General features: G+C 48.9%; 1 protein-coding gene across 2 annotated transcripts in view; it reads right to left on the bottom strand.

The window, feature by feature from the left end:
* CAD (carbamoyl-phosphate synthetase 2, aspartate transcarbamylase, and dihydroorotase) overlaps positions 1 to 22,912 on the bottom strand; it is a 28,641-nt gene extending 5,729 nt beyond the window's left edge. The window contains exons 1-39 of one of the 2 annotated variants that reach the window (XM_043987731.1): positions 22,641 to 22,912; positions 22,345 to 22,484; positions 20,038 to 20,167; positions 19,492 to 19,634; positions 18,924 to 19,065; positions 18,599 to 18,770; positions 18,176 to 18,361; positions 17,891 to 17,994; positions 17,374 to 17,519; positions 17,000 to 17,131; positions 16,484 to 16,717; positions 16,146 to 16,367; positions 15,740 to 15,928; positions 15,093 to 15,217; positions 14,845 to 14,975; positions 13,351 to 13,463; positions 12,621 to 12,865; positions 12,113 to 12,359; positions 11,571 to 11,669; positions 11,234 to 11,458; positions 10,972 to 11,154; positions 10,363 to 10,581; positions 9,480 to 9,647; positions 9,146 to 9,328; positions 8,898 to 9,002; positions 8,100 to 8,339; positions 7,246 to 7,327; positions 6,719 to 6,885; positions 6,318 to 6,482; positions 5,995 to 6,126; positions 5,534 to 5,735; positions 5,070 to 5,260; positions 4,729 to 4,869; positions 3,893 to 3,991; positions 3,060 to 3,156; positions 2,275 to 2,319; positions 1,780 to 1,946; positions 1,594 to 1,668; positions 571 to 783 (exon numbers count right to left, since the gene is read on the bottom strand). In XM_043987731.1, the coding sequence (XP_043843666.1) occupies positions 571 to 783; positions 1,594 to 1,668; positions 1,780 to 1,946; positions 2,275 to 2,319; positions 3,060 to 3,156; positions 3,893 to 3,991; positions 4,729 to 4,869; positions 5,070 to 5,260; positions 5,534 to 5,735; positions 5,995 to 6,126; positions 6,318 to 6,482; positions 6,719 to 6,885; positions 7,246 to 7,327; positions 8,100 to 8,339; positions 8,898 to 9,002; positions 9,146 to 9,328; positions 9,480 to 9,647; positions 10,363 to 10,581; positions 10,972 to 11,154; positions 11,234 to 11,458; positions 11,571 to 11,669; positions 12,113 to 12,359; positions 12,621 to 12,865; positions 13,351 to 13,463; positions 14,845 to 14,975; positions 15,093 to 15,217; positions 15,740 to 15,928; positions 16,146 to 16,367; positions 16,484 to 16,717; positions 17,000 to 17,131; positions 17,374 to 17,519; positions 17,891 to 17,994; positions 18,176 to 18,361; positions 18,599 to 18,770; positions 18,924 to 19,065; positions 19,492 to 19,634; positions 20,038 to 20,167; positions 22,345 to 22,484; positions 22,641 to 22,722 (6,081 nt within the window). In that variant the 5' untranslated portion in view covers positions 22,723 to 22,912. Of the gene's footprint in view, positions 1 to 570; positions 784 to 1,593; positions 1,669 to 1,779; positions 1,947 to 2,274; positions 2,320 to 2,617; positions 2,744 to 3,059; positions 3,157 to 3,892; positions 3,992 to 4,728; positions 4,870 to 5,069; positions 5,261 to 5,533; positions 5,736 to 5,994; positions 6,127 to 6,317; positions 6,483 to 6,718; positions 6,886 to 7,245; positions 7,328 to 8,099; positions 8,340 to 8,897; positions 9,003 to 9,145; positions 9,329 to 9,479; positions 9,648 to 10,362; positions 10,582 to 10,971; positions 11,155 to 11,233; positions 11,459 to 11,570; positions 11,670 to 12,112; positions 12,360 to 12,620; positions 12,866 to 13,350; positions 13,464 to 14,844; positions 14,976 to 15,092; positions 15,218 to 15,739; positions 15,929 to 16,145; positions 16,368 to 16,483; positions 16,718 to 16,999; positions 17,132 to 17,373; positions 17,520 to 17,890; positions 17,995 to 18,175; positions 18,362 to 18,598; positions 18,771 to 18,923; positions 19,066 to 19,491; positions 19,635 to 20,037; positions 20,168 to 22,344; positions 22,485 to 22,640 lie in introns of those variants that run through there. The other variant, XM_043987732.1, reaches the window with a different exon arrangement.
* Positions 22,913 to 23,017: the final 105 nt, after the last annotated feature.

The following is a 23,017-nucleotide window of genomic DNA, read 5'->3' as shown; positions in this document are numbered from 1 at the left end:
GGGGAAGAGCAGACCCAGGAAGGACACGACAACTGTTTTAGGGCTACTATATGAAGGAGAGATCAGACTTGTTCTATCTGACCCTAGAGGACAGAATCAGGAGTGATGGGCAGGGAACAGAGAGGCCCATTTGGGCTCGATTTGGGGAAAGCTTCCCTGACAGTTAGAGAGCTACCTAAGGTGAGCTGGGATGTCCTGGGGGTGATGGATGGGATCACTCATGGGATGGATGACCTAACGGGGATTCCTTTCATGGATGGGTGTCCTAAATGGCCCCTGAGGTACCTTCTAAATATCAATTCTGCGATGGTTTCCCACAGCCAGGCACAGTGGGTGGCTCAATACAGAGTATGCTAGATGTGTTTGTATTTGTTAAAGTAAAATTTCTCATTACAAATTCTTTAGAAAAAACAAAACTGAACAAAGGGACCGTAATAATGCCAATACAACTGACAATCCTGTTTCACACGAGTGTCTCCTCATCCACAGTTGGGTCCCCAGCGTCTTCCTAGTTCAATCCAACAGCCTACATCTCTTTTTGCTTCCCCCTCGGCCCTCGACCCTTCTTACCTCCACAGCTCCAGGCTGGGGGTGCCGGAGCACAACGACGTCGGCATAGCAGCTCATGGTCTGGACAGAGTCTGCTAGGGATTCTCCCTTCTGGACAGATGACGTGGCTTCGGAGAAGCTGAGCACAGAGCCCCCGAGCCTCGCCATGGCTGCTGCAAAGGAACTGCTGGTGCGTGTACTCACTTCATAAAACATGGAGGCCATCACCTTGCCCTGGGAAAAAGGACATAGGGGAAGTAGATTTACTCCAGAGAAGACAAAGGCAATGAATAACCTTCCCCCAAGGGCGCCATCTTACCCCCAAGGAGAAGTGACGGTCTATGTGGTATAAAATTCAAGATACTGAAAAGGCCCATCTACCAAGAAGTATTTGCCCCAGTGGTCTGCTACAGAGTAGAACACCCCACCATCGATTTTTGGTTAAAACTTTCTCTCTAGAAAATCACTGTTAAAAAATTTATGCCCTGACTATAACTATATGACATGTATAACTTATGTTGAATTGCTTGCCTTCTTAAAGGAGGAGGGGGGAGAGAAATATGGGGGAGGAAGGTAGAAAATTGGAACACAAAGTTTTAAAAATAGATGTTAAAAATTGTTTTTCCATGTAGTTGGGGGGAAAATAAAATGCTAAATAAAGAGAAAATAAATAAATAAATAAAAAGGAAAAGTAAAAATAGGGGAAAATAAAAAGTATATATATATATATATATATGCTCCCTAGGAGGGATAGAAGGCTGGCCCTTCCTAGTAATACAACCAAGTTAATTAAGTCAGATTTGCTAAGTGAGATTTTAGAAAGCAAAGCAGAAAAGGGGACAGGTAACATCCTCTGAGTGTTGGGGAGGGTAAGGTCTATTCCATAGGATGCTGCACAAGAAACATCAAAAGCTATGATATTATCTAAGTGTGTGGCAGAAAGGGGACATCCATGGAAACGATAATCTTCCCTCTTGCTGCTGACAGAAGGTTCACCATGGGAGCCCCATGCAAGCCCTACAGACCCACACCTCTGGTTCTGACCTTGAGAATGTCTATGCTTCGTTCCTTCTGTACCATCATCCGCAGGGTGTGTGCCACATTGAACAGGTGGGACATCTGAAGAGGGTCACACGACAGTCAGGGACTACACTTTTTTCAGATTACACCTTCCAAATCCCGACAGACCCCAGAGTTCTCCTGACGACACCTCCCCCCCAGGCCGGGTACCTGATCTTTGGTAAACTGACGAACAGACAGTATATGCTGTCCAACTAGAGAATGCAGCAAGGGTGAGGTCTGAGGATGTAACAGGCTAGGAGTACCCAAGTTCTGGGGCGATGCCTGCCTAGGCACTGGAGGAGGGTAGCAGCAGCTATCAGGAGTTCCTGCTAGATCTGTAGCAGGGAGACAAGAAAAGTGACTGGTCAGAGCATGGCTTACTTCAACCTGGGGTGGGAGGTGTGTCAAAGTATTTAACTCGGGGCAGCTAGGTGGCACAGTGGATAAATCACTAGCCCTGGAGTCAGGAGTACCTGCGTTCAAATCTGGCCTCAAACACTTAACACTTACTAGCAGTGTGACCCTGGGCAAGTCACTTAACCCCAATTGCCTCACTTAAAAAAAAAAAAAAGAAAAAAAAGTATTTAACTCTAGTTTCCCTCCATCTCCTCCCTACTAGCCCTGTGGTTCATGGTGCTTCCCCATAGAGAAAGCGTCTCCCACCTGGCTCCACTGCCTTCCGGGAGGGCTTTTCCTTGGGCTCTTCGGCTACAAAGGGAAAAGGACAGAAATAAAGGGAAAAGGACAGAAATAAGTTTTTGACTGGAGTCAAGAGTAGTCATTCTTCTCCCAGGATCCTTATTTATCACACTGTGTATATTAAACCAGTTCACACCAAGGCAGCCACAGCAGGTTAGTGGAGAGTAGAGAGATAAGTAGCTCTGGTCTACAGGCATACAGGTACACACCAACAACACGTGGCCTGATCCAGCAAACTGTACACAGGTAGCAGCTCTCCTCCTCATTCCCTCCCCCATCCCCAGTCCTCAGCCCCATGACAGCATGGCTCTTATGCAAGACTGAAAGGCCAGGCTCACAGCAACTTAAGAGACACTCCATGGGGAAATAGGCCCCATTTTACCCCACATTCTGTTGCCTTGTGGGGTCCTGGCTCTTGAGTTGATGAACGTAGCTGCCCATAACAAGAGAGGAGGAATAAGGGGAAGCTGGGGAAGGGACAATCACCCCTGATCTCTTACTTATCGAAATTGAAGGATAAAAAAAATGGATCAAACTTGGTGGGAGGAGTGGGGAGACAAGAACAGGAAAAGAGCAGGAGTTAGAGCGGGGGGGAGGGGGGGGGGAGGTCATTAATCTAGGGTGTTAAGCAAAAAGATGACTTGGAAGAACTGCTGAGCCCCCACAGACCTACTCCTCTACCCTGGGTCCTCAGATAAATGCAGAGAGAAGACCATCCCTATGGTCAATATTGGCAGAATCTCCCTCACCTGGAAGGCCAGGGTCAGAAGCTCGGTGAATTCGAGGTGGGAGGTGGAAGCGGCCGTCAGGAAGGCCTGGCATGCCACGGCGGGGCCTTTCAGGAGTCTGTGAAGGTAACACAGGTGCATCCTTTTTGAGGCATCAACCAAAGGTCCCTCCTTCCTTCCCCTCCCTGAAGAAAACCAAACTCACTGTTCTCACAGACCCCTTATCCCTCCTCTTCCCCATCACTAAGATGATCCTCAATATCATCTGTAAACTGATTCCTTTGTGTTTACAACACGCCAGTGCCTTTAGTTTGGCTTCTGGTGTAAGTTAATAATGACCCAGGGTCTGTCACAAATGTTTCAAATTGGCACCACCATGCTCCCCATCCATTCTGATTAATTCTGTGTTTCCTGCTATGGCAGTCCAGAGGAGGGTGACTATAATAGTGAGGGGATCTGAGGTCATGTCATGCTAGAGCCAGTTGGTTTGCCTGACAAAAGGAACATCCAAGGAAACATAGTGGCCACCTTTGAGTAAGAGGAATCAGGCAGCCCCAGAGGACAGACAGGAGGAAGCAGGAGGAAATCTGGGGGGAAAGTCTCCATCAAAGCTGTCCACAAAGTGAAATGGCTGCCTGGGGAGGGAGGAAGGGGGTTCCCTCCTCCTGGAGAGAACTTCAAGCAGATACTGGGGTGTTTATAACCAGTGTAGGCAATACCTGCACAGCTACAACTTAGATTAGATGACCCTAAGTTCTCTTCCAAGTAAAACCGTAGAGAAAATGTTTGAGAAGCGCCTCATGGCCCCTCTTGAATCAGCTGGCCGTGACCACCTGCACCCCTCGGCTCCGTACCTTGGTGCTCTCGCTGGGTGGGGCTGAGGGCAGGAGCTGAGGCACTGGACCCTGAGGCCACTTCCTCACATCTTGCCCATAACCAGGAGGCACTAGCACCTGTACACAAGAGACCAGGAAAAAAGGAGTGAGGATAGAGTCAGGGAGGGAAGCCACTGGAAATAGACTGAGCAGGAACATGGTGGGAGAGCAATCAGGGGTCATGGCCAATGCCTTTGTAATGCCCACATGCACATAGCAAAGCCAATGGCTGGCATCGTCTGGGGATCACCAGCACAAAGCAAACTCAATGGACGGTCTGCTGTGGGGAAGCTCTAAGTCATGGTTGGACTTGGGTCTACAGACAGCTTCTTTTTATTGGGGAAAGAGGGAGGGGCCCAGTTTGGGGGACAGATGGAAAGAGACCCACCTCACTGAATTACTTCTGCAAACAGCTAAAGGGCAGTCATGTAAAAGAGGTGTTACTTATTCTGGTTGGCCCCCAGGCTGAACCATCATCAGTGACAGTTAAAGGAAGCAGATTTTATCTCAAAATAAGGGAAAAAATTTCCTAGCAAATCCAAATAGAATGGGACTGTGTGGGGGGAGGGATAAAGGAGGGGGCGGAGAAGTAAGTTTCCACTCACTGGCATGCTCAAACAGAAGCTGAATGACAAATGGCTGGGAAGCTGGGTTGGATTTAATGACCTCAAAGGTCCCTCTAAGCTCTATGAAATTCTATAGAAGTAAAGGTGTAGGAGGGGAAATGACTGAATTATCTGAACAGGTAGGGTTAGAAAATAGGAAGGCTGGACCAAGAATTGAGAGGGAGGGATGGGGCTCATGAGCCCGGATACCTGGCCATCGATGTAGGCAACCTCCCCTCGAAGGACAACTCGCCGGATGGTGCCCTTCACCCGCTGCCCCTCAAAGGGTGTCCAGTGTGCCTTGGAGAAGGGCATGTGGCTGGGAATGATCCATTCATGCTCCAGGTCCACCTGTCCCGGACACAGGTTGGGGTGGGGGGTGGGGGGTCATAATTGGACACAGCATCCCCCCCAAAACAAGCAAACTCAGGGTTCAAAACTACCCTCCTCCCCTCCCCCCCATTCTCAGTAAGGAGTCCTCCCTCTTTCATATAGGCCTCCATCCAGGGGTCTTGTTTTCCTTCAGGAACCTTCCCACCCCAAGCCCACACCTCGACGTAGGTGTCCTCCTGCTGGGGCAAGTGGAAGATTCGCCGGGGGTTGTGGTGGAGCTTCTGTAGCAGGTCATCCAGGCTGAGGCGGCCCTCACTCACAGCCGTCAGCAGCAGCGGGAGCATGGTTTCCAGGCCAGGGAAGCCAGGGGGAGGCTTGTCCCCTGTTTTTTCTTCCAGGGTGTGAGGAGCTGAAAGAAAAGGGATTGTTGCTGGAAAGACCAAGATGCCTTCCCTACCTGAGGACTCAGAGCTACCTCAGGACCCAGCTCCTCTTCAAGGAAGAAATGGAAAAGATGGACTTGGGGAGGATGCTGTTCTTGAAAAGCAGAGGGACCTCTGCCCCTCTCCCCCACCATCATGCTGTCAATCAAGAGCTTAGAGACCCCCAGGCCTTTTAGCACAGCGAATGCTCACAACCAAACTAGCACTTAGAAAGTCAACACTGAGTCTTCCCTCCTTACCATGGTCGGTGGCAAAGCAATCAATGACAGCCATGTTCTCCCAGAGAGCCTCCACGTCCTCAGGGGAGCCAAGCTCAGGCCGGACTTCCCCTTTCCCAGGCCCTAGGCGCTCAATGTCTGCTTGGCTTAGGAACAGATGGTGGGGGGCCACCTCACAGGTCACTAGTACCCCCCGTGCCTTTGCTGCTTTAATTAAGAGGATCTGTAGGTGGAGAGAAGAGGGAGTCCCAGAGAGGGCCCAACTCTGGGGATGGAACCCCCTCTCCCCCCGTTTGTTTGTTCCTTTGGGACAGCTGTGGACTACCAGAAAGCTGTGAAGATCCTGGCCCAAGGTTCCATCTCCTATCTCGCACCCCTTGTCTTTCTATCACCTCATTCCTTCTTTCCTTCCCACCACGGACACAGTCCCCCTACCCTTCAACACACACTCATATGTGCTTGTGCTCACGCTCACTCCTTACCTCCTCCTTCCGGGCCACGTGGCAGATGTGCACAGGCCGCTGAGCCAACTGGGCTACCATGAGGATGGCGGCTAGAGTCTGTCGTTCTGCATGCGCCACAATGGGAAGATGGTGTGGCCAGGTCTCAAAGTGCTACAGACAGAGAGGGGGTAGCTTGAGGTAACTCTGGGTCCCTCTTACATCACTTCAGCAGGGCCGCCGAGTACTCCTGGTCCTCCAGCCCTTTTCATTCTACTCTGCTCAGCAGAGCTGGCCAGCATCCCATCATATTCCTGGCCAGCACCACTTTCCCCCCCAACCCAGTTCAATCTCTGGCTTCTCACCTCCATCCAATGGGCAAGGCTGTCCAGCCGAAGTTCAGAGAACGTTTCATTGAGATAGAGTTTCAATCCTGCAGCTGCACCAGCCACAGCACCCAGGGTTCCTGCATTCTCCGACGAGGCTCCAAGGAACAAGGCATAGTCACAGCGGGCCCCAGTCTCTGCCAACTAGAGGACAATTATAAAGCATATCAGTGTTGGCCTGGACATCTCAGAGCTACCTTAGTATACACTCAAGACAATTACCCTGGACCCCTGGGACCTTATCGGGTCTTACAGGAGTTGGGGTGTGATAGGGTCAATTAACAGATCTATTAAAAGGGGAGGAAACTGCCCAAGTAGGAGAGCACAATCAACACTAGCTTCTCTCTGAGTGAATAAATGAAGGGTTTGGGATCACTCACCTTCTGTGCAAGGGCAAATGCTGGGGCATCTATGATGGGAGGCCGGGTGTTGGGCATAGCACACACCATGGTGACTCCCCCAGCTAGGGCAGCTGCTGTTCCCGACGCAAAGTCCTCCTTGTGGGTACCACCTGGCTCCCGTAGGTGGACATGTACATCAATCAGCCCTGGGAGAAGGTGAAGAGGAGGAAGGCAGATTTATCTCTAAGGAACAAAATCTCTTAAGGGCATCTGAGGGTTTTTGTGTAGGACAAAAACAGTGGGACTCTATGCCACAACAGGAAGAAGGGAAATGAGGGATAAGATGAGAGAGGAAAGTTGGAGCTGTCCAAGGAAATGAGCAGGAACTGGTACAGGGGATAATCTTGGGCAAGAATTACATTCAGGTGTGCAAGGACAGGACAGAAGAGAGAAAGCAGAGATGTGCCCATGTGTAGAGACACACACGGCCTATAGCCCTCTGCTCACACACGTGAGAGCCTGATAGCCAGCTAGGGCCAATGTGGAGGCACAGAGCTGCCACTGACCTGGCAGACGCACGAGCTTCTGTGAGGTCATGCAGTCAACATGCACCTTCAGAGGGGGTGCTGGCCCGATCTGGCCCAATGCCTGCAAGAGGATCACAGCTAAATTTTATTTAGGGAAGGTGATGCTGGGAGTATCCAAAGCCCCTACTGAGGGGATAAGGATTCTAGGCCAGCCTTATTTTGTTGTGTTTTAAAAGAATGTGACATTATCAAAAGGGATGAGTAGATTAGGCACCGCTGCCCTGAAGAACAAATAGGAAAAGGAGTTCCCATGGGAAATGCTGATGGAAGTGGTAACTTGCCTGACTAAACTCCCTGTTATCAATTAGCCATCAATCTTCTAAGAGCTGCCACTCTAAGCTTATGTGGCCAATCTCCACTGTCTGCTCTGTCTGCCTCCATTCATCTCCCAGTTATATGACTTCGATTATCTTGTTTATCTTGTGCTACCTTGATTTGACTTTTGTTTGCCAAAGGACTGAAAAACACACGGGAGGGGCAGCTAGATGGCGCATTGGATAGAGCACTGGCCCTGGAGTCAGGAGAACCCGAGTTCAAATCCAGCCTCAGACACTTAACACTTACTAGCTGTGTGACCCTAGGCAAGTCACTTAACCCCAATTGCCTCACCAAAACAAAACAAAACAAAACAAAAAACACACGGAAGCCTGGTCCTGCCTCTCTCCTTCCAGTAACACAACAACTTTTCCAGTTAAGCAGCAACATTTTGTACTGATGCCTGCCTTCGCATGCCTCCCCAGGCCCCAGACACCCAATTTATTCATTGGAAATGCCCTTCAATGCCAGCACCATCACAGTAAAGTCCCACTGATCACTCCCTAAGTCCCAGTCACCTCTACAAACAGTTTAGTGCACTTGATGTCGATGATGAGGGGCACAGAAAAGTCAGCGGCAAGGCGACGGGTCCGGTAACCCTTGGTTACAAAGGAGGAGAGGCGTCGGCCCCCTGCCCCACGCATCGACAGATTGATCACCAACTCAAAGTGGTTTTCCGCCAACTGTTCCAGGATGCTTCGTTGTGGGGGGCATTCGCCTTCAACTGCTTCCTCAAAGTGCCAGTCCACGGCTGTAACCTATGTACCCAACCGACAAGCCAGCAGAAGTCATCAAAACAAGGAAGAGCAGGGTTGGTCCCTCTCAGACGAAGTAGAACCCAGGGAAAGGCAGACCATCGAGTCTTTGGATGGGATCTAGGAATCAGCTACTTCAAAAAGCCCTCAAGGGTAAGTTTATCTTTGGTCACGATGCAGGAAAAGTGATAGGAATGAGTTCCGACTCAAGGGATCTAGAGAGTTTGAGTACAGACCTCGCAGATACGCCAGGAACCCCAGGGAGACCTGGGTTCGAAATTGGAATTTATGTGACAATGAGTAAGTCACTTAAATTGAGGCTTAGTTCCCTCATTTGTAAAACACTTGTACCACTTGCCTCATAGGGGTGCTCTGCAGGAAGAGCTTTTAAAACCTTAAAATGCCATAAAATTAATAGCTGTTGTTATCACCCCCCCAGACCAACCCCGGGAAATGAAGGACAAAAATGGCATCTTTGAGGGGTGGGGGTGGTACTGGGGCTTGGGGTAAGGTACAATTGTAAGAGACAGAAAAATAACGTAGGAAACAGAGAGCAGGTACCTTGACACCATGCTCAGTGTAGAAGTCTGCGGTGCCCAAACTGGCATATAAGCTATAGCCTAGACTCTCCAGCAGCCTCACTGTGGGGAGCAGCTCACTTTTGTTCTGATGTAGGCAGGAGGGAGAGGGGGAAAACAAAGCATTAACTGACATTAGTGACATAAAGACACTCCCGAGACCCAACTCCTGCTCCCTTCTGCAAGACAGCTCGACTCTGACTTTGCTCCCCCAAACCCTAATTACCATACCTTGTAACTACCAATAGTCAACAGGATATTCTTCTTGGGTATCTTGAAGCCGGTGCTCAGCATGGCCTTAAGGTAGGCCTCACAGCGACTCTCCCCAAAGCCGGCCACCTCCCCTGTGCTGGTCATCTCTACCCCCAGCACCACATCTGCTCCTGCCAGGCGTGAGAATGAGAACTGGGGCACCTGCAGGGGTGAGAGACGGGGGAAAGCATTTTAAGAATGTCTTTGGAAACATTATTTAAATCGGGAAACTAGCTACAGCCACAAGAAAGACCTTGACTCCTAAGACTTCCCAATCCTTGACTCAAACTCCAGGGATCCCAGTCTTTCTTACCTTAACTCCTACAACTCCGGTTCCAGCCATGAGCCCAACAGGCTCCACCTCCTCACCCATGATGATTCGGGTAGCCAGTGCCACCAGATCTACTCCAAGAGTCTTGGAGACGAAGGGGAAGGATCGAGAGACACGGACGTTGCACTCAATAACCTTGAGCTGGTCATCCTGGGGAAGACAGAGATGGTGATGCCTACCTAAATGCCACAAGAAGCAGGCCCTGCTGCTGCTGCTGCTCAATCAGCCTCTTGTCCTTCCATCCACCCAGCTTTTTTGGACTATGAATTATAAGGTTACAATATAATTGTAATCAACTTTGTTGATTTGATGACTTGTTGATCTAATCCCTGAAGGGATTAAATGAAGGTAGGCAGGTGGTAGAGCCCACCCCTTCCCTAGTGCCAATTTCTGGCTTAAAATGCTCAAGGGTGCTGGGGTAACGTTTCCCGACATTTTAAGTGTCCATCAATGCCAGCAAGCCCATTCCATGTGTTAGGGACTATTTCTAAAGGAGAATGGGACCTGGCAAGACACTAAAGCTTCAAAATACTGGCAGATCTCACAAGGAAGGAGGTTTCTTCCTCCCCATCTGTAATCACATAATTTTAGGCACAGAATACAATAACTCCTTATTACAAAGTTTGGGGAACTCTGCTTTAGCAAAAAAAGAGGACATTAACCTTTTTTTTTTTTTTTTTTGTGAGGCAACCGGGGTTAAGTGACTTGCCCAGAGCTGCACAGCTAGTAAATGTTAAGTGTCTGAGGCAGGATTTGAACTCAGGTCCTCCTGACTCCAGGGCCAGTGCTCTATCCACTGTGCCACCTGGCTGCCCCGACATTAATCTTTAAATTCTACTTCCAATCCAAGTCTTGCTCCTGTTACCTTGGCAATAAGCTGCAGATTGAAGGGCCCCGTGACCTGCAGCTCTTGACCCACAGCATGAACAATTGCTTTGATCCTTTCCAATGTCTTGGGTGTGATGTCTTGTGGAGGAGTCACCAATGTGGCATCCCCTGAGTGTACTCCTGCGTTCTCCACGTGCTCTGAAATAGCCACGGCTACCACTATGCCATCACAGGCCACAGCATCCACATCAATTTCCTGAGAGCCACAACACAGAATGACCATGCAGCATGAGAATTCTCCCCCACCAAATAGCCGTGCTCAACGCTCAATCTCTGAGTCAGGGCTTCTTATATTTTTTCCACTCTCAACCCCTTTTCAATCCAAGAAATTTTTATGCAACCACTTGTATATAGGTATATAAAATAAGTATACATAACCTTTTACTGTTGCCAAATTTTTCATGACCACCACATTCAGTTGGTTATGCAACCCCATATGGGGTCGTGACCCAGTTTTAAGAAGCTAGGTTCCAAGCAACCAAAACCATGATGCCCTAAGATGGGTAGGAGATGATAGAGAATGTGGGGAGCAGCTAGGAGCGGGGGAGAAGAATGGAAACATTTCTGCTCATTCACTGTCACCAACCTTGGCCTCTTGGATGAACTTGGAGATGACCACAGGGTGCTCTTTGGAGACAGCAGCTGCACTGCTCAGAAAGCGCTCCAGGTCTCCATCAGTATAGGCCACATTCATGGCAGCACCACTCAGCACGTAAGAAGGGCGGACAACACAAGGATATCCCACAGTGTTGCAGAACTGGCGGGCAGACTAAGAACAGCAAGGAGGTCAGGAGATGCCTGTCAGAGCCAAAGTCCCTTATGTTCCACAGCACCCACACCAGGCCTACCTCTAAGTCACTGAGTTCTCGCCAGTGAGGCTGACTGATGCCAATGGTGTCAAGGAGCCGAGAAAACTTGAATCGGTTCTCAGCCGAGTCGATGGCCTCTGGGGAGGTCCCCAGGACCCGACACTGCTGCCTATGCAGAGCCATGGCCATGTTGTTGGGTAGCTGACCTCCCATGGAAAGGATCACACCCTCGGGGCTTTCCAACTCATAGATATCCATCACCACCTGCAGGGGGTGAGATAACAGGGATCAGGAAGCAGTTGCTATATACCCCCTGTGAAAGGCTGAAGAATGTCAGTAAAGCAGTTAACCTTGCCCTTTTCTTCCTTTTCCTTACCTCAAAAGAGATCTCATCAAAGTAGAGTCGGTCACACATGTCATAGTCAGTACTCACTGTCTCAGGATTGTAATTCACCATGATGGTCTTATACCCCATCTGTGACATGACAGCAAATGTCATTCAGCAATGAGTTATCAAGGAAAAGGCAGAGACTAAGAAAAATGTCCTAATTGAAACTGACCCTAGGGGCCTAAGAATCCCTCCCCCCCCATAGCTGTGAGACAGAGGAACAAGCTGCCTCAAGAATTAACAAGCCCCCAGCTACTCAAAATGTTCGTGCAAATGCTGGAATGGGTATTCCTACATGGAGTGGGAGGCTGGACTAGATAACCTCCAAATGGATTCCACGGTCCCTAAATCTATGACCTACAACAGACACGAGGTATAGAGAACAGTGGTTTGGATGAATAACTAACCAATTATCACTAAGTAGGTGCAGGAAGAAATCTTCCCAATTCATTATGAGCACAACTAACATTTGTCAGGGATGATGGAAACAAGAAGAGGACCTAGTCCTGAATTTGTGTTACAGCCCAGACCTTGCGCAGCTGCCGGATGCAGCCCACAGCACACCAATCAAATTCAACACTGGAGCCAATGCGATAGACACCAGAACCCAGGACCAGGACGTGGGGAGCATGGAAAGTCAGGTCATGGGTGCTACCCCCATAAGTCAGGTACAGATAGTTGGTTTGAGCTGGCCATTCTGCTGCCACTGTATCAATCTGTTTTACTGCCGGACAGATACCCAGCTCCTGCCGTAGTTTTCGGACGGCCAGCTCTGTGCTAGAGAGAAAGCAGGGTCAGAAATGGGTGCAGCAGGAGTGGCACATGAAACTGTTCTAAGGCAAAGATTAAAAGGAAGACCTGCAACAATGCAAATCAACTAACCCCCTTCCCAGAGAAAAGACCTTGAGATCTCCAGGTTTGTCCTCACGAAAATACTCTATCCCCAACTCCCTCCACAGCCTTGGTGGACGGGTACCAAGGTTCCCTGATCCAACTAACAGGCCCTGACTCTGACCTCCCCCATCCACCCCCCCTGACCTGAGCACTGCAAGGGCAATCTGCTTGTCGGAGAAGCCAAGACGTTTGGCCTGGTGCAACAAATCAGGGGGCAAGGGCTGCCCACGGTGTTCTTCTAGTTTTCGGGTGTGTTCTATAATGCGCTTCATGCACTGCAGGAACCAGCGATCAATGCGAGTAAGCTCATAGAGTCGGTCTATGGTATATCCTGCCCATAAAGCAGCTGCCACTACAAATATCCGCTTATCAGTTGGTGTCTCCAGCTCCTGGTGGGGGGTGGTTGGAAATAAAGGGGTCAAGGTTTGAGCAAGAGTATTGAGAATGGGGTTGTGATATTCCATAGGGGAAGAGAAATAAGCATTTAATGGTGGCTACTATGTGCCAGGCACTGGGTTAACAACCACTTAGTATAATATTATCTTATTTGATCCACCCAACAATCCTGAAAGGTGCTATTCTTATCCCCATATTACAGCTAGGGAAACTGAGGCAGACAGGGATTAAAGTGACTTGCCCAGGGTCACATAGGTAGTAAATGTCTGAGGCTGGATTTGAATTCAGCCTTTCCTGACTCCAAGCCCAGTGTTCTATCTGCTACACCACCTGGCTGCCCCTGCCATATGTCAGTACCTAATGCATCATCAACCCAACTAGGCCCTAGGGAGTGCTAGTGGCTGGCACCATTAGTAACAGGGGACAGCAAGATAGGTTTCAGGTAACATCGTTAGAGTGGGTGGGGCTGCCCTCTCACCATGTCACTGACAGGCTTCATTGTGTGATCAAAGCCAACACAGTTCTCATCCACCATGCGCAAGGCCTTCTGGAAGGCCTCCTCGAACCCACGTCCAATAGCCATGACCTCACCTGGCAGAGGCAAGGAAGAAAGGAGGAGTAGCAGAGTCAGCCTGAAGAGCCTATGGAATATTCCGGTAGACCTCGGCACAAGGATGTCTTGTCTACCATATGCTTCATTTTGGGGGGGGTTGGGAAATGGGGGGGAGGGTTGGGACCAAACCTGTAATTTCATTGGTAAAGTGACCTCCCAATAATAGAATTCCCTCTACCAGGGCAGATCCACAACTTAGTTTTACCAAAGTCACCCAGCAAACAGGTGGCTGAAAAGGGCCTTGAACCCAGGAGTCCAACTTTCTAACTCTAAGCCTGGCTCTCAATGAATGATACTACAAGACCTCTCCATAATGTTTTACAGAGACTTTTCACCCAGTTCATCCATTTCGGATTAAAGTTTGATGCAATTTTATATGTGACCACATCGTTTAAATTATGCATGTATATGGAGTCTAAAATTGCCACCTAAAACACTGAACAATCTCATCCATTTACTTTGTTCCTATTACAATGTCATTATGTTTCCATTATCTCTTTACACTTTTTACAATATCTATTTCAAGCACTGTATATCTACTGCTGACATGACAAATTCTCTTATAAGGTTGGCTAAAAAAAAAATAATAGCTAGCATTTATTTAGAGCTTTAAGGTTTCTGAAGTGCTTTACAAATATGATCTCATTTTATTCCCACGACGACCCTGAGAGGGAGGTGCTATTTTACAGATGAGAAAAGTGAGGCAGACAGAGGTTAAGTGATCTGCCCAGGGTCATACAGCTACAAGTTGTATGAGGCTAAATTTGAACCCGGTTTTTCCTGATTCCAGGCCCTGTGCTCTGTCCATCATGCCATTTAGCTTTGCTTTTTCCAAAATTACTATTACAACTGCTATTTACCCCAAATTACTCAAAATCATTTCAGTCTAGCAAAATCCATTCCTAGTATCTGATACTTAATTTTCACTTGCTATACGGACCACAGTTTTGTTAACAGGGCCCCTTTTTTGTTTTAAAGTCATGCAACACGGATAAAAATTAATTGGTATTATGAATGCTCAAGGAAACATATGCTATTAAAAAGCTAAGCCAAGTCTTTTGATTGTTCTGGTTTCAGTTAATTAAACTGAATCACAAATACTATAGATTTCACCTTGTTTCTGATCTTTGTTTCAGATATCATCACCTAAGTTGCTGGATCTCCTCTAGAAGAGAAGGGCTCCTACAGAATTTGAATTGCTGCTGCTCCTTGGAGAAGGCAGAGAAGTACATTCCTATGTGAGGTAACCTTGAGATATTCTTGAAGCCTAAAGGGATACTGTGAGGCTGTGGCACCCCAGGGGGCTGTTATCACGATAACATAGAAACTTGGTGGTAATGGGGTCCTTTGGTTTCTCACCAACACTCTTCATGCAGCTTCCAATCTGTGTGCTAACTCGCAGGAACTTGCTGAGGTCCCAGCGAGGGACCTTAACCACGCAGTAATCCAAGCTGGGCTCAAAGGCAGCTGTACCCCCAGTTACTGAGTTCCTGAGAAGCAGTGGCCAAGGGAGAAGTGAAGAGAGACACTCTTTGCATTATCTCTGTCCAAGAGGGTTGCATGCTTTCAGTCCTATCCTCCTAGACCCCTCCCTCTCCACCTCGTACCTGAGCTCAGGTAGGGAGATGCCCAGAGCCAGCTTGGCTGCTACGTAGGCTAGAGGATAGCCAGTGGCCTTACTGGCAAGAGCTGAGCTTCGAGACAGCCGGGCATTCACTTCAATGATATAGTACTGCAGAAGCATGCAAGGGGAAAGGAAGAAATCAGTGAGTCCGATCCAGAAACCCAGGGTCTTATTGGCTAGGGAACCCTTGCAGGGCTAGAATATGGAAGGGTTAAGAAAGAAAGAGGAGGCAATACCCTGCTGAGCGAGAGAGCGCGCCAAGTTCTGCCTGAAATGGAGAGAGAGAAGAAGAAAAAGAGCTCCAGAAGGCCAGCGTGCCCCAGAATGGGGATTCAGGGATCTGAGACCCCATTTCTTCAGGCCTCAGTGGCTTTACAGTTTGAGGGTGAGGAGGTTTTTTATTATTATTGTAATTTTTGGGGGGGTGGTGAGGCAATGGGGGTTAAGTGACTTGCCCAGGGTCACACAGCTAGTGTCAAGGGTCTGAGGCCGGATTTGAACTCAGGTCCTCCGGAATCCAGGGCCTCTATCCACTGCGCCACCTAGCTGCCCCAGGAGGTTTTTTTAGATGGGAGGCAGGGTGGAGAGGGAGAGGGGAGAGGGAAGGAGGGGGAGCTCAGGGTCTTTTACCTGTTCAGACTCAGGGTTCAAGGCATATTGTACATTGCACTCCCCAACAATGCCCAGGTGTTGGGTCACTTTGATGGCAGTTTGTCGCAACAGCTGGTATTCCCTGTCATTCAGTGTCTGGCTTGGAGCCACAACTATGGATTCACCAGTGTGAATGCCCAGCGGGTCTAAGTTCTCCATGTTACATACCTAGGAAGGCAGAGGTTGCAACTAAGGGCCAATGCAAAAAAATATTAGTAATCAATGCAAAGGATCCTTTCTGAGGATTTCTGGTCCCAGGGACACAATCTAATAAAGGTTTGAGCCCTGACCTCTCAATCCCTAAAGTCTTTCCATCATCTCCACTTAATTCTACTGCCCAAAGGATTGTCCAGAATTGATGGGGATCCCTCCCAACACGACTTACCGTGACACAATTGCCGTAGGCATCTCTCACCACTTCATACTCTATTTCTTTCCATCCCTTGAGACTCTTGTCCACCAGCACTTGGCTGGTGTGAGCAAAGGCTGGAGCCACCAGGGAGGAGAGCTCCTCCCTGCTGGAGGCAAAGCCAGAGCCGAGGCCACCCAGGGCAAAGGCAGCTCGTACCAGCACTGGGTATCCCAGTCGTTCTGCAGCAGCTTGTGCCTAAGGCAAGAAAAGGAGAAACACAGGTAACAAGGTCTGAGCTCTCACCTCCTACCTACACCCAAAGCAAAAAGGGAAAGGACCAGATGATGCCCAGGATCCTGTCCCCACTATACCTGTTCCAGGGAGTTTGCAGCCTCACTAGGGGCCACATACTCTCCAATCTCTGCCATCCTTGCTGCAAAAGCACGCCGATCCTCAGTCAGCTCAATTGTCTCCACAGGGGTGCCTAGCACCCGAACTCCATATCGGGCCAGAACGCCAGCCTTAGTCAGCTCCACACCACAATTCAGTGCCGTCTGGCCTCCAAATGTCAGTAACACACCATCGGGACGCTCATTACGAATGACCTGAGAAGGAAGAGGGACAAAGTGTACTAACAAGCAAGGGGTATAAAAAAGATCAGAGGGGCAGCTAGGTGGCACAGTGGATAGAGCACTGGCCCTGGAGCCAGGAGGACCCGAGTTCAAATCTGGCCTCAGACACTTAACACTTACTAGCTGTGTGACCCTGGGCAAGTCACTTAACCCCAGTTGACTCACCAAAAAAAAAAAAAGATCAGAATGCCAAAGCAACAACCATCACACCACCACCCATCCCCCAGTGCCACCACTGCCTCCTACTGATAATACCTGGGTCACATAATGAGGGGTAATAGGCAAGAAGTAGACTTTGTCAGCCAGTCCCTGGGAGGTTTGCACCGTGGCAATATTAGGATTAATTAGCAGCGTCTGAATGTTTTCCTCCTTTAGAGCCTTGATTGCCTGAAATTGTAGGAAGAATCTGTTACCACCCAGATGCCAATCTACAACTGCTCCCTAACAATCCCTAGTAATATTCCCTTACAACTCTCCCTCACCATCTACCTCTGTCTACACCTCTGGGTCACCCTCATCCCAAAAGAACACTCAAGCCTCTTACACTTTCTATCCACCATGGGGGTAGGGAGAGGAGAGGGAGTAATGAACAGACACCAGAGGAAGGAAAGAATGAAGGTGGGCCTCACCTGAGAGCCAGAGTAGTCAAACTCTCCAGCCTGGCCAATGGAGAGACCCCCTGAGCCCAGGATCAGCACCTTTCGGGGAAATGGAGGCCTGTCTGCCAGGGGTGGGGTACCAGAGGGACAAAGCCGCTCCATTAGCCTTTCATGAACTAGAAAAAGGTAAGAAGTTAGTCACAGAAACTTAGATCTAGAAAGGACCACAGAGATTATCTAGTCCAACCTTCTAATTTTACTAATGCAGAAACTGAGGCCCTGAAAGATAAAAAAGGAATTTTGCCCAGAACCACAGTTAAGTTGATAACAGAATAGCAAGGACTAGAACCTGGGTTTCCTTACTTTCAGCCTAGTCCTTTTTCCCCTAGAGGAAAAAAATGGACCAATCATTTTGTGGCTTAGACCCAGGATCTTCAAACCATACCAATTTTCCTAGTCACACCCACCTTATTCCCATCCCAAAGCCACCCCCATCCAATCTTGTCTGCCTTTAGGACCCCAACCATGTCCCACTCAGGCCCCCCACCTGTCTTGCCCCCAGCCCTGTTCTCCTTCACGGTGTCCAGGAAGATGTCAAAAAGCAACTCCATATCAGAGGGGCCAGCTCGGTGCTCAGGGTGGAACTGGACGCTGTAGAAGGGGAGCCGGGAATAGCATACCACCGTTATTACAGTTTCTGGTATTGCCAGTGGGTCCTTCATCACCACCCTCAGCCCCCATCCTAGATGAAGGCTCTTCTGTCTAGTGACTGCTCCTTTGTTAGAACAATTACCAGACATAGATACCAGCCAGTCCCTCATCTGGCCCCCACCTGAAGAAGGGCAGGGTCTCATGTACAATGCCTTCATTGGAATGATCATTGGCATTTGTGAAGAGGGGGGTCCAGCCTGGTGGCAGAGAGTCTGTTTCCACTGCAAAGCCATGATTCTGGGATGTTAAGAAGCACCGTCCAGAGCCCTTCAGCAGGCATGGCTGGTTGTGGCCACGGTTGCCATACCTGAGGGAAAAAAGCAGTCAGAATATTTTCTCCTCTTCTACAAATATCAACTCATAACTTTACCTGCCTTTAGAGATGTTTCACCCTACCAGGCCACCTGTTTTCACCCTTTCCCAAGCATTCCAAAGCCCTTCTCTCCTGGCACTAACACCAAGCCTCAGTACCCTCAATCCACAGCTTAGCGGTCTTAGTCCCTTAACACACCACGCCCTCTCCCCATTCCAACATATTTCTCACCTCATCTTGTAAGTCTTGGCCCCGATGGCTAAGGCCAACAGCTGATGACCCAAGCAGATACCAAAGACAGGTCGGGGGTTTGGTTCAGAGAGGACACGACTCAGGGTAGATACCACAGTGGGGTAAGAAGCAGGGTCCCCAGGACCATTACTTAAGAACAGACCCTCATACTCTGGTAGGGGCAGAAGATATGGCATCAACAAAGATAACTACAGCTAGAACAACTCTTTCATTATTCCCCAGGACAGAACCTTAATCCCTTGCATCTTTATTTCCACCAACCCTAGGTAATGGTCAGTGATTCCTGGTTACCTGCCCCACTCACCATGGTTGTCTAATTTGTAGTCCCAGGGCACCACAGTGACCTCAGCCCCACGCTGGCACAGGCATCGGATCTGATTGTATTTTAGCCCACAATCCAGGGCAAGAATCCGTGGGCACCCCCCTGCATTGTGTACCCTTGGTTCCTGAGGGTAGAAAAGACAAGATATAGCATTCTAACAGCTGTCATAGTAGTCATCAGCCTCCTCTCCCCACTATATCACAACCTTTCCAGCCTTCAAATTAAAAAGATTACTCCCAGTTTTCAAGGTGCATCTGTGGGTGACTGTATCTTTTTAAAATTCAAGCTAGTTTATTTTTCAAAATTAATATAGTATATAAAAAATTCTAATGTGTTAAATATCTACTATGTGCAAGGTGATGAAAATACCAAGACAAAAATCAAAACAGCCCCAGCCTTCAAGGAGATGGTCTAAGGGATTGGACTACATGACTTCTGAAAGTCAATGGGAAACCTGATGAAGAGAGAAAATCCTTGTTTTCTGGACAATTGACATATAGAGTTAGTCCTGGTGACACTCAGGCTCCATTCTACCCCCCAAGGTCCTTACCTTAATGGAAACCTCTGGTACCAGAGCTCGAGCATTGGGATCCAAAAATGGTAGGGATGAAGGCTCTACCCCATCTTGTACCAGCTTTCCCAGAAGCGATCCCTGTTCCCGCAACTTCTTTGTCAGTTCCCTAGTATCGACTCCTGTTAGACCAGGAGATCAATAGCTGTTGCTCTTATCCGGACTCAAGCTCAGCAGAGAAATTAAACTTCAGGGGCGAATTTCCCCCTCAGTATCACACAACTATTTCCATAGGTATCCAAGTCCTAGACCAGGGCCTGCCCCCAGAACACAGACAACCTTTCCATCCACAGCCCCAGGCCCCCTTCCTTCATTGCTGATCCTTTTACATCAGCCTCAGATCTCCTGTCCCAAATTCATCCCATCTCCCCCTAACAGCAGCTCTTGATTCTCCCCAACTGCAGCACTCTATGCTCTCTCTAAGCCAGCGTGCGCACGCACGCGCACACACACACACACACACACACACACACACACACACACACACACACACACACCCTCCCCTTCCACTTTCCCCTCTAGTACCTTGGAGACCAGGTATACCATGTTCCTCCAGCCACTGGTGCAAGGTTCGGGTGGCACTCCAGTGGCTAGGTGTAGAGCAGCATTCTCCCACCACCAGTCCTGCCACGTGAATCCCTGATGACTCAAACCACTACAAAAGAAAGAGTTAGTGAGAAAGATCCCAGGGGCTACAACCCTCCTACTATGTCATCAGTTATCATCAATCATAACCACTCATCATTGAACACTGTATCGAATTTACTATGGTGCCTAGGCACAATAGAAAATTGGAATAACTTGGAGATGTTGAAGTCCCTTGCCTTAGAGATGCTTATAATTTATAAGACATGAGAAATAAAACTGCTAGCCAATCACTAGATTGCACTGAAATCAATTATCAAAAAGAGAAATATTTAGCTCACTTGGGACTGAAAAAGACACAGCAAGCACTGCTGAACAGTGGAATATTTTATGGAAAAGTCAAGTGAGGGCCCTACTTTCAGGATGGAGGGTACTTTACAAAAGAAAACTGGGAGCCCATTCCAGGAAAAAGAACTTAGGCAAAAGCAGAATGATAACATCTCCAAGTGAAAAAGAGAGACCCCCTGCAAAAAAGCAGAAACTAGGCTTGTCTGGCTGTGAAAACAAAAATTAGGCTAGAAAAAAAGTAGATAGTAAGAGGAGTTGAAGAAGGCTGGTCTAGAAAACCAGAAATCAGTTCTAACTTGATTTGTAAGGGTAACAAAAGCCTTCCCAGCTCCTAAAGAGAAGTACCAGAAACAGGCCCTTAGCACTTCCAGCTTTAGTCATTCCACCTTCCCATATTTCCTACTCGGCTCCCCTCCCCTACCATTCATTCAACTGTATTCCCTGATAATATCATTAATCTTCCTAAAGTTACTCTCTTGCTCATACAAACTTCAATTATTGTTCAGTTGTTCAATTGTGTCCAACTTTTTGTGACCCTGTGGACCATAGCACAACAATGCTGTCCATGGGGTTTTCTCAGCAAAGATACTGGAGTGTTTGGCCCAGTAATTTTGGGTTGTGACAACGTCACAGAGGCCACATTTGAACTCAGTTCTTCCTGACTCCAGGCCCAGTGCTCTATCCCCTGAGCCATCTAGCTGCCTTCACAAACTTCAACAGTTCTCCATTCAGTCCAAACTCTGAAGCCCGGCTCACAAGGCAATTCATTCCAGCTAGGTCCAATTTGTCATTCTAACCAAGTCACCTACTACTGCTTTTGCTCCAGTTAAACTACACTTCTGATGCCTAAATAATTTCCTGCCTTCGAGCCTTTACTCAGAATACTCCCTTCAACTGATTGGCCTCTGCCACCTGCATTTGTCTCCACCCTTTTAGAGGTTTAGCTCAAATGCCAAGTACTTTATGAGGGCTTTCCTGATCCTTATAAAATATGAGTTCTTCGGTACTCCCAAAGAACTCTGAATCCCTCTTATGGTAATCATACTAACCTATAATGGTTATTTATAAATCAAATTAGGTATTATATATAGAATACTTTGCAAGACTCAAAGCATCGCATAATTATCAACGATTATTATCACTGTCCTCCCTACTACAAAAAGCACCTTGAGGCCAGCATAGTGGGAAGAAGACTGAATCTGGAGTCAGCAGACCCGATTAGCTATGTGAGTTTGAGCAAGTGACAATATTTTAGAGTCTATATTCTTATCTGTAAAACAGGTCTGATAGCTTCCCTACCAACCTCATGGCAATATTGTGAGGATCATATGAAATTGTTTTTTAAACTAAAAAGTACTACATGAATGCCAGATCTTATTAAATGAATCATCTTCCCATCCTCTCCTTCGCTCAGCAAGCACCCAGCAGGAGTTTCATGTTCATGGGCAATCTATAAATATTTTAAGTCAAAATGGGTGTGGCAATATCCCTTAAGATAGGGCCAAGTTAAGAAGGCAGCCTTTGCCGACACCAAACCTACTGTTCTTAACAGTATGTGTCACCAAGTTATAGGATGCTTCTGAGTCCTTAGGGCTCCTGATACTGGGGTCCTGCTTGTCTCCTTCCAACAGTACATGGAAGGAACTCGATAAATGCTTGCTACCCGGCCAGAAGTGGGTAGAAATCCTGTTTACACGTGTATGGGGGTGGGGGCAGCGAAGGGGACAAAACCCTTTCTAGAGCTTCCTTCCTACCAGTCGGGGCTGTGGAATGATGACAACTAGAAGACCAGCACATCCTAACTCTTCCCAGGTAAATTACAACATGCTCTCTGCAAAGGGCGGCAGCAGGGGCAGGCAGAAAGGCTTTGGGCGGGAGAAGCCGGAGAGGCCCCCGTACCTGGCTGAGGCTGAACTCGTCCTCCTCGTCTGGGGGGATGCCATAGTTTCCCACGAGCGGATATGTCAGGACCAGAATCTGGGCTTTGTAGGAGGGGTCGGTGAGAGCCTCGGGATAGCCCACCATGCCCGTCTGGAACACTGGGGGAAGACAGGTGGGGGACAGCCCTCAGCCACCTGGCTCGGGGCAGAGTGGCAGGGGGAGGCTGGTTAGAGCACCGCCCTGGGGAAGATAACGGGTCCCGCCGGGGATCAAGGGGAAGAGAGGGCCCGGGAAACCTGGGCCACGGGGCTTACCCACTTCGCCGGCTGCGCATATGGCCGCGCCGAAGGGCTGGCCCCGCAGGACCGACCCGTCCTCCAATACCAGTGCCGCCATGGAGCCGGAGCAGTGCCACAGAGGAGGGCGCGGGTGGCTGCGAGCCACAGGGCCCGGAGGGGACCACGTGCGGAAAAGCGGAGCGGCGAAACAGGGCGGCGCGCCGGCCAGTCCACGTGGCCCACAGCGGCAGAGCGGGCCGAGCCGGGGTATGCTTCTCCTCTCACTCCCGGGTGGCGGGAGCTGCGGCTAAGACGGCGCCACCAGCCCACGACGTCAGAGGCGGGGCCGAGCGGACGCAAAAGAGGCGGGGCCGAGTGATGGGACGTTACGTCACCAAATCCGCTCCGGTCCG

The sequence above is a fragment of the Dromiciops gliroides genome, chromosome 2 (assembly GCF_019393635.1).
Source record: "Dromiciops gliroides isolate mDroGli1 chromosome 2, mDroGli1.pri, whole genome shotgun sequence".
In the NCBI taxonomy this organism is placed as follows: domain Eukaryota; kingdom Metazoa; phylum Chordata; class Mammalia; order Microbiotheria; family Microbiotheriidae; genus Dromiciops; species Dromiciops gliroides.
Note: the sequence above shows the minus strand (reverse complement) of the source record. Positions and strands in the feature narration are given on the sequence as shown.